The sequence below is a fragment of the Artibeus jamaicensis genome, unplaced genomic scaffold (assembly GCF_021234435.1).
Source record: "Artibeus jamaicensis isolate MK-2021 breed Jamaican fruit bat unplaced genomic scaffold, CSHL_Jam_final contig_3174, whole genome shotgun sequence".
Lineage (NCBI taxonomy): Eukaryota > Metazoa > Chordata > Mammalia > Chiroptera > Phyllostomidae > Artibeus > Artibeus jamaicensis.
In genome coordinates this window covers 7974482-7990575 of record NW_026521738.1, presented here as the reverse complement: position 1 = coordinate 7990575, position 16094 = coordinate 7974482, and the positions used below count along the sequence as shown (strand labels likewise).

General features: G+C 45.2%; 1 protein-coding gene and 1 long non-coding RNA gene across 4 annotated transcripts in view; one reads left to right on the top strand and one right to left on the bottom strand.

The window, feature by feature from the left end:
* The window catches only part of SPRED2 (sprouty related EVH1 domain containing 2), a 116298-nt gene that overhangs the window by 18016 nt on the left and 82188 nt on the right, over positions 1-16094 (bottom strand). For all 3 annotated transcript variants that reach the window (XM_037126252.2, XM_037126253.2, XM_037126254.2), the window contains 2 exons: positions 10188-10365; positions 2091-2259 (listed from right to left, as the gene is read on the bottom strand). In XM_037126252.2, coding sequence (XP_036982147.2) covers positions 2091-2259; positions 10188-10365 — 347 coding nt within the window. The remainder of the gene's footprint in view (positions 1-2090; positions 2260-10187; positions 10366-16094) is intronic.
* Positions 177-5043, top strand: LOC119035036 (uncharacterized). The gene is made up of 3 exons (XR_008391210.1): positions 177-390; positions 849-914; positions 4920-5043. It is a non-coding gene; the product is annotated as an uncharacterized LOC119035036 (long non-coding RNA).

Genomic DNA, 16094 nt, shown 5'->3' with positions numbered 1-16094 from the left:
AAAACGTCGTAGTGAGTGTTTTTCGCAGAGGATAAGCCAAACCCAACCTTTTAAAGGGTGTATGTGAATAAAACCACATTCCATTCCTTTCATATTTGGATCACTAGCAGAAATATGCTACCTGGGAATTAACGCTTTTAATTTACTCTTCTTTCATTGATTCTTGCCTGGATGCTCCCTAAATGAACTCTGCAGACGGCTGTTCCCAGTGAACCCCTCAAATTCTGCACCAGCTACTAGACAACAAGCACAAAGAGAGGCAACGCAGGGAGGAGGTGCGAGGAGAGCTGCCCACTGCTTGGGGGTACATGGTCAAGGTCAGCCCCGGCTGGCAACCCCCCAGGTCCCCACTGTGTACAGTAGGCAAAGCACGGAGTGGAGAACCCCCAGGTTAGACCCACCATCACCTCGCTGTGTAAACTGGACTGGGCTTTCTGGTCTTTTCATGGACCAAGGGGGGCGTTTGGAGCATGGTGACCTCCTGTTCTGAAATTCAGACACTGCACTCTGAAAACCGGGCCGTGGGAGCCACCCTCTCAGCAGACACTAGGGCAACCTGTTCTCTCTGGCGATCCTAGAGCATCAGTGAGTCTGCTCTTTCTGCAGGCTGAAACCCTGGTTCACTCCATCGTGGAGTGAACGGGTCCTTCAGGGTTCACTGTATTTACTTTTTCATCTCTTTCTTCACTCTGGTACACTGACCAGTAAAACCTCCCCCGGCCCCTGTTAATAGTACCTATTGGCTCAACAAAGGACAGTTAATGTCCAAAAGGAAAAGTATTGAAATTTGCATAAGTGATAGATACACCAAAAGAACTTATTCTCCATCTTCTCCTTTTCTTGGTTAGGTCTTAAACAATTGCTCAGAAAGGGAAGAAGAATATTTACATTTCCACTGAGTCACAGGAGGAAGAGTAAGTCCCACAATACCCTCTGTGTGGTTCCTATTGCTCTTTCAGGACTTTTCTCTACTGTTTGAATTATTTTAGTCAATCGCTGCTTAAGGCCAGTTTGATAGAATACAGCTGGGTAGAGTATATAGAAAAAAACTGCAAGTAATCCATTTTGTTTGTAGATTCAGTAACTAAGTATACTGACACTCTGCAAACTGCTATCAGTAATATAGGAGCTATTTTCTCTCTAAACATTTCAAAGCTATGTTTAACACTCTACCCATTAGTTACTTATGTAAGACCAATGACGTAAACAGTCATTTTCACAGGTTGTCACGTGGTTGTAGTTTACAGATTCGTGTTCTGGCTACAATTGTCCTACTACTGATGCCAGGCAGTTTTTCATTGAAGATTTGCTTTTCTCTCTTCCCACAAATCCACAATGAATAAAATGACTTCCTAATATGTTTATTTCTTAAACAGATGAAACATACACTCTTTTATGACTAAATTTATATAATATTATATAATCAGTTAATTCCGAGCTTGGCTCTTTGCTGGACACCTCTTTCTTCTTTACATGGCTGTGGTGCCATCACCCCTGTGATCTGATAGTTGGACGTGTTTAAGAGGAGAACTTCCGTGTTTGCGTCTCTGGACTCCATAAAAAGCCTATGAGATCTGACGGCCTAAGAGCCTCCCAGGCCAGGATCAAACACAACACAGTGTCTACTGACCACTCACCAGAGACCAAGGCCCAAACCAAACCAGGGCTCCAGGAGTCCCAGAGCACTTTCCCGGTCAGTGGCAGCTGTACCCTGGGCTCTGATCACTAAAGGACAGTATACCTGGGGCCGTCTGGGCCCACTGGAGTCCGGTCTCCACTTCTGAGCCGAGACAGGCCAGACCAAAGCTGTTTCAGTAGTCAGGGAAAAGTGGATTCCATCAAAAACTCATTCACGTGCAAGGCTAGAACTTGTCTTTCCAGAGTAAAGTCTAAAAACTGATTGGGACCAATCCTTACTCTGAAACCCACCTTCTTTCCCCCTGTATTCTCCACTTTATAATTGTTATCCTGGCTGTTCCTAAAGTTTTGGCATCTACTGACCAGGCCCCCACAAAACGCCTGCATACAGACTACAATTATATGATGGTGGACAATGGGAATTAACAAGAACGCAGCAGCAAATTCAGTACCTTCTATGAGGTCTTCAATTGCTTTCCGCACTCCCCTGTCAAAGGCTCGAGCGTCAGCAGGACTTTGAAAAGTAAGCCCGAACTTCCTATTGTCGACCTTCCAGTGATGAAAGGTTGGGTTGGCTTTGGTGTAGACCAAGTCCTTTCTCACATAGCACTCCAGCACCACCTGAAGGGTTGAAACACACAGGCTGGTTACTTGTGAAACAGTCACGATGGAGTCTGGTTACAAAGATCTAATTAGGAACCATCCATCACTGGTGGCGGCAACTAATGAAAACCCTCCACCCCTGCCATCTCTATCTGTCAGTCCATCTTGAAAGGCCTCTGCTTGCCTCTGAGGACCAGCCACTCTTTGCTGATTCATCATCCAACCCCACCCCATCCCCTTGCCTCTGGTGGTCCCCGCTGTACTGTGATACTCCTTAACCATGCTCTCCCTCTCTCTCCTTCTTCTTCCACACCCCCTGCCTGGGGGACACTAAGCTGAGGCCCAGGTCTTGGCACTTTGCTCTGTTCCAGGGTTACTGCTTCTACGCCAGGGCCTTTGCATTAGTGGTTCTCAACCTTCCCTCCTCTGACCTGATGGGTGTTTTCCAGTGACCTCAAATTCAACATGTTGAAAAATGAACTTAATCTGCTCTGAAATTTCTGCCACTAATTTCCTCTCCCAACTTCCTCCTATCTAGCAATGCCAATCCCTCTCTGTTCATTCTGTTTGGTTCAAAATCTCCATAACTATCTTAGCCTCTTCTGCTTTCTCTACCCCTGTATTATTAATCACTAAGTCTGTTTCATTTCCCCTTCAATTTCTTTTATGTCAATCCATTTCAGTTGCTACTACCCTGATCTGGATGTCTATTATCCCTGTATCTGAGCTAAAACTTTGAGCAGATTGTGTCTCAGACCCTCAGTCTTTTATCTCTAAAATAGAAATAACACTAACATTTATCAATGAGAACACATGCATGAACATGCTCTGAAAACACTGAATGAAGAGAAACTTAACAGGGTCACACTCATTTTTCAGTATATTTGTACCATGAAGTTTTACTTTTATTTATTCCCATTCTTGGCATCTTCACAATTTAGTACTAGATTTCACGTTATTCTCTAACATTGCTTGTGCCTTAGTCTTATTCCGCTAACTAGACTGTAAAAGATCAAGAAGTAATATAAAACACCTCTATGTCTAGCACAGTGTTATTGTTGATAGAGATTCCAGAGTATAATGTTACAGTATATAAGAAGCATTGCAATCACGTGAATGTAAATTCCATTCTTTATTCACACACACACACACACAAAAACCCACCTCTAAAATATCAACAATATTTATTCCTATGGACCCCAAAACAATTTTGCTAAGTGTTAATGGCTTTGATCTTGTTCTGGCAAAGCTCTTCATGTAACAAAATGAAATCTTACTAAGTGAAGGGGAAGAGTAAAGGCCTGCCTGAATTAGTATAAATTCAAACCAGCAAATATTTTTAAATGACTACAGGTTTCAAAGACACATCTGGCACACAGAAATGAAGCGCTGCCTTCTACAGGTCCCCTGACTTATACAAATGAGATCCACCAGCAAACAGTGAATCACGCAGCAGTCCCAGGCAGTTAATTTCATTACCCTGAATTGAAAAAAGAACTTCATTACCCTGAATTGAAAGAAGACAACAGTCCCTTCACACAGTTCTATTTATGATTAAGTTGCTTATTATGGCCATTTCCCCCTAAGAATAGTGCAATGGCTAAATGTCAGCCCGGCCCCATTCCAAACTGAGGAAATCCAAATAACCCAGGCTTTAACTAACAAATGTTATCTATTTTAGAATTTAATAGTCTCAATTCAAAGTCTCGAAATAAACTCTTTGTAAAAACAAAGACTTCATTTTCCCATATTTTTAGGGTGAAAAAAATTAGTCTTCATTTGACGTTTTCCAAGTTCAAGATTATTATAACAGTACTTTTTTTTTTTACAGAAGTTTAATAAATTCATAGAAAAGTAAGTGTAGCCACCTAAGTTCAGTGAGGGGGAGGGGATCAGAAACCATCTCTCTATGTCCTCTTCAGAAAAATAACATCATTACATATTTTAGTTTAATGGTAAAAATAAAAAAGTTCAGAAGCTTTAATCTTACCAACAGGTATAAACTATCCAGTGAAATTTTGGCACTAACTTAAAACTTGAAAGGCTTTAAAATATCTATTTAAATGAGATGCATGGGGAGGAAAAAAGTAATTGTATATTTTTGTTGGAAGCTTTAAAAAACCTACACAGGAAATACAAGTTGTAAAAGAGTTTAAGTAATTTCAGCGAATTATATGAAGGCTTCATTCTTACTCATCTTCCCCTCCCCACGCTCCCTGCCTGTCCGTTTCCAGAGTTACCCACTGTCAGTGTGGCGGACGCAACCCCACTGCCCTTTTGGTGGCCTGAGTACCTCAGTTTACGTGTAACTGTGTTTAATGTGGCCACACCTACAAATTACCACTTGTCTCTTATTTTCCTTAAAAGCATGTCTGAAGAGATACAGGCAGTTAAAAGTTATTCTCTTTAATAGCTCCTAATATTCCTTAGTATGAATGTGTTAGAATTAGTCAGCCATTCTCCCCACTAATGGGATTTTTAGGTTCTTTCTAACTGGTCACTTTTACAGACAGCGCTGGAATGAACACCCTTATACAGGTGCTCAAAGTGTAGCCTGTGGCTCTTGGGAGCCCTGCAGCCGCATGCCCCTGCTGTGCAGGGGTTCCAGGACGGCACAAATGTTTTCATACAGGACTTTTTTTTATTGCCTTTTCATCGTTTTGTCATTTCTCCTAAAGGTGCGAAAGGACCAGCGGGTAAAGCTGTTGTGCCGTGGCACCAACCTGCACCAAAGTCATCGCATTCGTCACTGTTTCATGGTCAAAATAAAAAAGGCCAGTTTCACGTAGGATTGATCTTGAAGAAGCCATTAAAAATGATTAAATCTTGACCCTTGAATGCACGTCTTTTATTCTGTGATGAAACGGCAGTGCACATAGTTGCCCTGCCACTATGAGAGATGAGAGGGGTGCTCATCTCTGTTTCCACTGCCAGTTGCTGCGACATGTTGCTCTGGCTAAAGTGCAGGCAGCGACTCTGGCTTTGCACAGTCACGGATGGGAAAGGGAGGAGGGTTTCTAACAGCCTTTTTACTCCGGCCGCGTGGGGAGGAATGACGACTGTCTCAAGAAAGGCGCTTGTGCAATTATTTCAGCTGTGAGCTGAACTCTCCGCTTTTTTCATGGACTCACTTAACAGACACACTGACAGACCCACTGTGGTTATTCGGACTGTGTATCTGGCAGATATTTTCTTGACTATGGACACAGTGAGCCTGTCACTTCGAGGAGAATGAACGGAGGTTATTTGTGGCCAATAATAAAATTTGAACTCTCAAAGTGAAAGAACTGTGGACAGCTTCCCAATGCTTAAAGATTCTTCTAATGAGATTAGTGGTAATATTAAGAAATGTGATTTTTTGTTACTGTAGAGTTACATGTGTCAACGTTGGAAAGATCTGCTTAAATCAGTAAACCATTATTTTCCAAATGACCAGTGCATGAGGCTACGAAATCAGGAATGAGGAAAAGACCCCACTGAAGATAAGCCAGTGGCTTTCAATATAAGAATGTGAAACATTCATCAGTATGGTTTCAGATCCCAGTCATAGATAAAACTATAAGCCAAGTGGTTGGTGCAGTATCAAAAAGTGTATCTGCAGTGGTCTGGAAGGGTATTACTCCCTCCTCCAACTATGTACCTGTGTGAGGCTGGATTCTCCTCAAATACTCCAACCAAAACACATTGCAATAGACTGAAAGCAGGAATACACATCAGAATCCAGTTATTTTCTGTTATGTCTGGTATTCGAGATTTGCGAAAACATAAAACGACACTAAGTCTTCTAATTTTACTATGGAAAATAGTTATATAGTTATTTCTTATAAAGAATGTCATATATGCAAAAACTACTATTCAAGATTTGAAATTTTTTTCCACTTGAATTTCTAACATGATAAATATCAGTAGCTAAGTAGCTATAACTCACAAAGACAAAATCAGTCACTGTTCAGTGTACAGGGAGCTGGAGACCAAACTCGGTGGAGAACGGCTGCTGCCACAGACCGTGGCAGGCGATCCTTTTTATAGGGGTTCCGATGTGGAACCGCCAGGTAAAAGGGGTGCCCACTTAACGGCAGTCAGGATCCTGCCAGACTGCCTTTCAAAGAGCTTTGCCGGCTGGAACTCCCACCAAACATGCGTGAGAGCTCAGGCCCTGCTCACAGCGACGATGGGATGACCGGCCTTTGAGATCATGTGGATCATCTTCCTAAGGTGGTTCTTGCAGGGCCCATTTCAGGAGTACACTCCTCTAATCCATCTAAAACAAGGTGGAACTCAGAAATTTTTTTTAAAAAAAAAGAAAGTGTATTTTATTGTATTTCTTCCATTATAATTCATCCCCGTCAACCTCTTCCACCTCTACCCTGAATGCAGAAATTTAAAATTTGCTTATCATTGCTCAGAAAAACTCGACTGTCCCCAATTCACAAAAGATCATCCAAATAGCAACTTGTGAATTGATGTCTGGAACCTTCCCACAGGAACAATGGCAGTCAAGTTCACAGGCCTCCACAAATAATTCACACAGCAAAAACTGATGCTTGAATTCTAGGACTGACCACATGGGGAGAACTGTGGACCACACGGTTTCTACCTGAAAATGCACGCTGCGTCCCAGCTGGAATCCTGGCAGCTCAGACACCATCCACCCACTGCGTTCCAGAACCGATCTCCACTCTCTCCTCGAACACCCACCACTTAGGCAGGGGTTCCACGTGGGCTCACATTCCCCAGTGGGTGGGAGTGCTACACTATGCAAGCTTGGAGGCCAAAGAAGAGTCACCATGTCTCCAAGGGTGTGCGCGCACGTGTGGTGGGGCAGGGCAGAGAGAGGGAGCTAAGTGGCAGAGTCCAGGGACTCCCGGGGAGTCCAGGATTTCCCAGGTGTGACATAAGGAAGGCAGGGGCAGAAAGATGGAGAAGCACAGCTGGGGGCGTGATTTAAGTACCAGTGGATATGATATAAAAGTTCAAGAGCGTCACTGCAAAGGGGTCAGGAAGAGGACGGAGTGATGGGAAAACATGATGGGCAGAGAGAGAAGCACACAATCATTTCACAACAGCATCGGACAACAGAAGCTGGTCCACAACCAGGACTGCCCTGTCACTGGGCAGAGTTGGTATGAAGGGACCGGGTGTTGGCTTCACAGTGAAATGGTTCCCAAAGCTGGCTCTGCTAAGGACGGGTGCCCCAGACAGGGGAAATGGATCACTTCCTATAGCACCGAGGCTCCCAACTACGAAGGACATAACAGTATTTTCCCACTACAGAATGTTGCAGGAATTTAACATAAGTTATTTAGATAAAGGGCCTTGAACAAACTGGCAAAAGTTAATATAAAAGTTTAAATATTTATAAAATAAAGGAGCTGCATGAGATAATCTAAAGGCCATTTTGGGCTGGCATAGTCTACGACAAACCACAGAAATACCAGGGAAAAAAGATATAACCATTCAGGTAAGATAATTTGCTAACAAAAAGTAGCAAGCCCTGTTGTTACAAGCCCTGGCTGGTGTGGCTCAGTTGCTTGGAGCGTTGGTTGTACTTTAAACCAAAAAGTTTCAGGTTTGATTCCCAGTCAGGACACACGCTTGGGTTGAAGGTTCCATCCCTGGTAGGGACACATCAAAAAGCAATAAATTGATGTTTCTTTCTCACATCAGTGTTCATCTTTCTCTCTCCCCTTCCCTTTTCCACTCTTTAACATCAACGAGCATGTCCTCAGGTGAGGATAAAAGGGGAAAAAAAAGTAGTAACTTTAAAAAGGGGAAAATTTTTTTCTAAAGTATTTTGGAAAAAATCAACAAAAATAAAAAGGCAAGGAAAAGACTATAAAAGTATTTGTAGCAAATATGGCAGATGGAGATTAATATCCTTGTTATACAAGAAGGCACACAAAGGAGAAAAGATCTCAATAGGTATATGAAGGACATTAATAGATAATTTAGTTGCCACTGTTTACCAAGCAGAAAAACATGTGATCTCATTGGTAATCGACAACATACGATCTACAATAACAATAACTGATACTCTACTGAATTGGTAAAGATATAATTGGTAAAGATATAAAGTAACTGATCTTCACTGTATGAAAGGAAATTCTCATATATGCTGGTAGCTGCTCTTTGAACAATAATCAGAAGTCATAAAAATCTGACCCTCAAATTATTCCAAGAGAATAATTTATGTGAAATATACAGGTAGGCATACAAATGCAGACAGCCCCTGACCGCTGTGGCTGGGTGGACTGGGCATCTCCCTGCAAACCGAGGCGTTGCCAGTTCGATTCCTGGTCAGGGCATGTATCTGGGTCCCCGGCCAGGTCCCTGGCTGTGGGTGTGTGGGAGGTAGCCAATCTTTGTTTCTCTCACACATCGACATTTTCCTCCCTCTCCTCCCTCCCTTCTCCTTTCTCTAAAAGTAAACAAATAAAAAATCTTTAAAAAAAAAAACAAAACCAACTGCAGATAGGTGATACTGGGGGGGGCGGGGGCGGGTGTAGAACCTTAATTAACACCTGACACTAAGGAGATGCTCAAATAAACAGAAACTGTCAATCAACCCGATAACAGCAACATGGAAAACTGCTTCCAGGAATGTTAGGGCAAACCCAATGAGCCCCAGAACTGTTTATGAGCTCTGATTGTAGGTATGTAAAAACAAAAATGTGCACAGGGAGGGAAAACTACATCAGAGAGCAAAGAGGGGCTGCACACATGCGACCCCGGTTCACTTCTGTGGTCCGAGTCACAGGGTATCAAACACCGGTTCCACACTCCCAGGACGAGCCACCAAGAACAAGGAGTCCTGCTGCGCCTTGGCCTCCTCAGGTCACTCTGCAGGCTGCTGTCGGGACACCGTGTTCCGACCTAACCAAAGGGCTACCACACGGTCAGTGCTGGGTAGAGGAGAGTTACTTCATCTAATATTGGTGTGTGGTCACACTGCCTTTATGGTGAGTATCTTATAAAGAAGAATGTTTAATTATCTGACTATTACGTAAGAGATTTCTTAAATAGACACACCTCTTAAAATGACCCGCATTCTGTTTCCATTTTCATTAATTTCCTTTTCAGAAATGAATCCAGTGTGAAAACAGTGCATGTGTTCATTCATATATAACATTTATAAATTGTTCTGTCTTATCTATTTTGTAACTTTTTAAAACAGTATTTGTACCCTTAGCACACAAAACTCACCAGGTGCCACTGCTGAGGGTCTCAGAGGTGACACTGACACACTCCTGCGGTGTCTTTATAAACAGATTCAGACACTCAAATTTCCCTCGTATCACAGATTCCTTCAAAACACAGAACTGGACATTCAAGTTCCTTCGGCCACTGAATGGACCATCCAGGCCCCCAGCACTGGGAGGTCACGATTCCACTCTGAGGCGTGTCGTTTTAAGCACTTACAAATCTACCGCAGAAGTGCGATGCCGCTGCTTTTCATTACTTTCCCCAAACGTGTTTCATTCATTACGCTATGAAAGAAAAGCTACAGTACCTTGAAGATGAACATCTACTTGGAAGTAACCAAATATCAGATGACACTTTTTCTCTCCACTTTACCTTTCACCCCGTCTTTTTAAAACCTCTGACCCCACAGCTCACTACCACCTGACTCATGGAAAGAACACCCTTCTGTTTTGAGTGCCTTGTTACAGCGGCAGAAAGGCAGCTCACTGAGTCAAAGGTGCAGACGAGACAGCCCCCTGTGTGACTTCTCAGCGCCCGAGCTGCGCGGTGCACAGTGGCTGTGCTGCAAAGCTGGGGCTGCGCTCTCCAACGGGCGCCGCTCCACAGTTAGAACTTTTGAAGCTTTCACGGAAGTCTGAAGTCAGACCAAGAAGGGAAACATAACCTATGGCAAGAAGGCTATGACTTAAGTAAAGAAATCGGTCACCACCAACCGAACCCCCGCATTCCACGTCTGCCATTACCAGTTTGTCTTTCTGCCGCTCGCCATGGATGAGAAAGCCGCTGCGTCCGCTGCCTTCGGGGTGCATGACCTTGCAGACCCCCACACGACTGATCCCGCCTCCTTCCTGCGGGAACCATCCCCCGCTGGAGTCATCTCTGGTCATAACCACAGCCTTGACACGCACGATATAGCTGTCACTACAACGACAAGAAGAATGGGGCATGACAACGGTCTGGTAGCCGCAGGACATGTTTCCCAGTGCAAGACGACCCACCGAGCACCAGCCAGCATTTGCTGGACTCAACAAAAGAAAGTGTACGCCTGGCAGCAACCTTAAAAGGCAGCCCATCTCCACTTTTAAGGGAAAAAAGGCCAAAACACTTACAATACTCAATATAAAAGGACATTTAAAAAAAGACATGCAGTAACTAAAAATATCTGTCAGCCTTTTAAGATATAGGCAGGCATAACATTCTCCAATTCCTAGGTGGTAAGCATCAATGATAAAACAAAGGAGCTGAACTCTATGGACTGGTATCTACGAGTTAGGAAAGACAAATCTATTACTTAAAAGGACATTGTGGTTTCAACACTTAAAACTCAGTTTACAGTGAGTGACCAAGGTGTAACATTTTATGAAGCAAATAATCCTCCAATTTAGCGTAACAACAGGAAAATCCATTTCTAAACCACAAATTCCTCATGCAATCACTTACGTGCACATAGGTGGGAAAATATTTCAATTGAAATACGCTCTACACAGGTGTACCCTTTTGTCTGATCTTGCATTTTCCAGTCTCAGTTTCGATTTCACAGTAAGTTCCTTTGCACACTTGCCAAACATCCCCTTTCTCCTCTGGAGACCAACTCCAATTTCTCTTCCTTCTCAGGCTTTGTGGGAAATGCATTTGGATTTTCAGCAAGGCCGTCAAATTTTCACTTGCTACTCTCTTTCTTTGTAAAGAGTTTTTTTTGTTTTTTTTTTTACTCATTCAAACAACTCCCATCTTCTATGTGGCAGGCACTGCGCCAGACTCCAGGGAAAGAGATGCAGGGTAACACAGAACCCCTCCTCCTGCCTGCCCCCCAGGCCCGGCCACGCAGGCTGCCACCTGCGAGACCACTGGGACAGTCCCTGTGCCCCAAACCCCTCACCCCAAGGGAAACTCGCACCCAGGTTTCCCATGACCCCCCACAGCTCATCCTGCACTGTGACCCACACCACCTGGGCCCGCCAGACTCAGGGCCCAACACCCCTTACCTTCCTCAGACTGTCTGTGTGTGTGTGTGTTAAAATATCCAACACATAATGTAAACTTTGCCATTTTAAGTGCACGATTCCATGGCATTAAGCACATTCACATTGTTCTGCAACCATCCCCACCATCCGTCTCCAGGACATTTTTCATCTTCCCAGACTAAAACTCCACACTCATTACACACTAACTCCCCATTCTCCCCTCTCCCCAGCCACTGGCCACCACCAGTCTACTCCTGGCACCTCACGTGCATCCCTTTCATTTTCTTAACCGAAGTACAGAGGTGCTCTGGGCTGAGCGTCTGTGGCCCACGCCCACCGGGCTGTCTTCTCGCACACCCCTCCCCACTGAGCCTAGCTGTGGGGTAGGGTATTCATTCACCCCTGCTGCCGGCGAGGGGCCCTCTCCCCAGTTCCTCTGAAGCTCCCAAGTCTAACCATGCCCCCTGCGCTTCTCAGTCTTCCACACCTCTGGGTCGCTCCCCCTCACTCCTTGAAGACGTCAGCAAGCAGGCTCACTGTCCCTCCCTCTCCTACAATCCCTGTTATGGATCTTTGAAATTTCATTACTCACTCACAGGATTCCTGCAACTCCTCGGTCTCTCAGTTTCCGGAAAGCCTCTCCTCTGATGCCCTGGTCTCACACCCAGCCACTGCCACCCATGGCTAGGCCACACCCTTCAGCTTGTCAAAACCAACAGCTGTACAACATCCGGAATCTCAGTTTTGAGCATCCTGCTCTCCAGCCACCACCTCCTGACTCTGTAGCTCCCTCCCCGAGACCCCAGCACTTCTACCCTGTGGGGACCATGGTCTAGTATCATGACCACCTCCACGGCCCATTCCCCACACCCCTCAGACTCTCACTTGACTCTCTACCCAACTGAAGTTCCATGGGCTATCACGACGCTCTTTTGCATAAAACCTTAACGCACTTGTTCTCTTTCCTCATTGCAACTGCCTGGCGAAACCCCAAATCCAGTGAAATCCCACCATGTACTTAACTCCACGCTCCCACCCAGGCTGCTGAGTACGGTTCCAGGAAAAACCCCACTCTGTTTAACTTAGAGGTCTAGTCTGAGTCATAACCACTACCCTCCACGGGTCCGCGTGTGCCACCCAGCACCCTGCTACTTCCATCCCCAGTATGACTTCGCATGTCCTCCCTCTCAGATGACAGATGAGCTCACTTTAATGTCACTAAGGAAGCAAACACAATCAGAAGAGCCCTTGCACCCGTACCCACCAGCATGCCCACTACTCTGTACCAGTGCTCGCTGCCTCTCCTTTGGTAACTCTGAACCATCCATGACCAAAGCCGGGGCCAACAACTGCAGCGTTGGTACTTTCTAAGGGCCAACAGTGCCCACATTCACGTTTCTTTCCAGACTTCTTCCCTCAGCTTCAGACCAGTAAAACCAGCTGCCTAGTGGGCACTTCAGTCACCTAGTTTCAGGTTGGACTCTCCATCCCCACCGCCTTCCTATCCCACTGGTTCTCCCCTGGAAACATATGCCGACTCCACTTCTTACCGCCCCCATCAGCACTGTCCCGACCCCCAGCTGCCAACGCCTCTGAGACCATGGCAGACGTCTCCTCACTGGCCTCCTTCCTTCCACGCTAGCCCAGCTTTCTAGGAAAATAGGTAACTACTCAAGATTACGACACTCAAACAAACATCCGACTCTGAGTAAAAGCAACAATCCAGCACTTATCTTACCGCTCTCTCCTCCTTGCTCGCCCCGCTGCGGCCCCGCTGCCCGCCATGGGCCTATCAGGCACATCCCACCTCGGGGACCTCGTGCGTGCCACTTCTGCCCCTAAAAACCCACTCTCCTTCCCACACGCCAACCAGGCTCATTTTCACAGTTATTTATTTCATCAGAGAAGACTGCTCTGCCTCTTTGTATAAAGTATCACCGTCCATTCCTCTTAAATCTTCTCCCCCTGCTTTGTCCTTCCACGTTCTACGGCATCAGCCTCTGCCCTCTTTGCTCGCCCACCTTCCCCAACCTGATCGGAAACCTCCTGAGAGCAGGGACTCTGCCCTTTCTGTTCATCGCTTCGCCCCCAGAGCCTGGAGCGGCAGCTCCCATGTAGCAGGCTGGGGAGTGACTGAGCTACACACACGCTACTATAAACAGGTTTTTAAAAAATTACTTGCAGCTAATAGAATCCTGAGAAAATACAGTGTTCAATTTCAATACTCATTTGTTTACTGGGATGGTGTATAGCTTTCCTTTTCATTAAACAGGAGCACTAAATTTTTTTAAAAATCACATGGTTTACAGCACATGGGTTCAATCGTTAATGTATTTATCTCAGGATTCAACACGCACGTTCCTTCAGATCAGAGAGATTGAGAACAAGGGCAACACCACATTTTCCGGCTTGGTTGACAGATGTAGCTAACAAAAATAGGGGAGATAATGAGGCTGCTTGTGGAATCATTAAAAGCCTGAGGTGCTGATGTAAACACTCAGGTGGTTGAATTTACCACTGGACAGCACCGAGAGAGTTCAGGAAGTGCTAGACGGCAGAACATGAAGGACCACCCGAGAAGTAAGAAAACCAATGGAAAGTATTGTATGGAGAGCTGAGAGGGAGAAGAGTTTCCAAGAAAGGTCTGGTGAAACAAATACTAGAATACATCCTTTGGATTTGACATTCTGGAATTTTGGAGTGAGCTCCTTAATTATTTACATGCAAAAAAACTATACAGAATTGCTGAAATTGGGAAATAGTGAATATAAATTGAATAGGACTAGTAAATGCATGTATAAAGTTACTAAAAAAAAAAAAAATCTAAGTTGGGGCAAGCAGGCTTATAGTAGCAGGTGTGATTTTAAAAACTCTCATGGAAGCCAGCAAGCCACTTGAAAAAGAGAATGCTTCAACAGAAACCTTATAAAAGCCAACTGCAGCCCTGGCTGACATAGCTCAGTGGATTGAGCTCAGGCTGTGTCACAGGTTCGATTCCCAGTCAGGGCACATGCCTGGGTTGCAGGCCAGGTCCCCAGTGGGGGCCATGTGAGAGGCAACCACACATTGATGTTTCTGCTCTTTCTCTCTCCCTTCCCCTCTAAAAAGAAATAAAAATCTTTAAAAACAAAACAAAACTACTTAAAAAAAAGCCACTGCAGCATGGGGAGCTCAGACAATCAGAAAAAATGAGAACTGAAGATCAGAGGTGCTGGAGGCTCTGTGAAGATTTCTACAGAAGGAGAACAAAGAAGAAAGCTGGGCCTGAGTGATGGAGACGGGCGGCCCTCTTCAAGCCCGAGGTCACAGAGGTGTCTCAGTTTTGTGCGCTCTCACTCAGAGCAGTGCAGGACTCCATCCTGCCTGCGGTCCGACACGGCTGCGTGCTTCCTGGGCCCGTGCGTGCCGCGCGGGGTGCTGGAAGCGCCCCAAACCCCAGGCCTCCTGTCACCTCTCCACATTCCACTCCCGGGTGTGCTAGAGACCGGTGGGCTTCATCGGGTTCTTGTACTTTAATGCTTCCCAGTCCGTGAGCTACAGAGAGATTTTTTTTTATCATTTTTTTTTTTTATTTTTAGTAATTTTCTTTAGTGTCTTCAAACACTGTATGCTTCCAGGGACCTGCCCTACACAGCCGGCGAAGCCCACAGGAAGGTGTCCTGCAATCGCAGTGAATGACGGAGCCTCCCAGACACTCGAGTGACTGACTGGCTTTGTCTAATTTTGCCTCCCCCTATTTTAGAATAACTCACCAAAACTTGATTTGCAGCTGTCCTTTTGTTCCCCTAATTTTTGTGTTCTTTTTAAAAATTGAATTGAAAATGTGAGATTATAATAAAAAGATTATGAATATCTCTTACCATTTGTTTAGATTAGCTGCATACAAACCACTTGAGAATGTCTCCCCCTCCCAATACCCCACTTATTCTCGAAAAACTAAGGGTCCTCAGGACAGGTAATTCTCTAGTGTGACACACAGCCTTTTCAACTCTTTTGTGAGGGCACTATGGGTTCATCTGAACAGGAAACGGCCAAGGTGAGTATCTGAAACTCTACACACCTCTTGTTAAAACATGCTTTTACTTTTTTGTGTTGCAGCTGTGTGCTGGTCTCCTTTCCTTTGAGGGGATTAAGTATGAAAAGGGAGTTTGCATTACTTATTTATGTTAGTGCCATAAACTTCCTTCCAAAAAGTATTCATTGATTAGAGATTAAAAAGAATACCCCGTCCCCTAGCTTCCAGACTGCCGACTTTGGCTTTCGCTTTCAGTCTGCAGCATCCTCTTTCCTGTCTTGGCTCCTCCTATGTCCCCCCCCAGGGCAGACTTCTCTGGGTGCTGAGGCTGGGGGGACAGAAGCATACCCCCTCTCCACCCCGCCATCTCTGGCAACATCTCCACCAGCCAGCATTAACGGAGGCAGCTGGCTATTTAAAACAAGGCCGGGGGATAACATGTCGTGCTGAAAGCTGTGAAGGATGTCTGGATAATCCAGCTGCATGGCTGCGTGCCAACTGCTTCCTATCTGTGGTGTGCTTACGTTACTCAGGCATTTCACCCCACCCAGAAGAGAAACGCAATGAGCTCTACTACCAAAAGGTATAAAGGAGGAACAGTGCTTCCCACCTCCCCTCCTCTCTCTCTCTGTAAAGCATTAAACAACACGTTTTAACCAGATGTGGGGGTG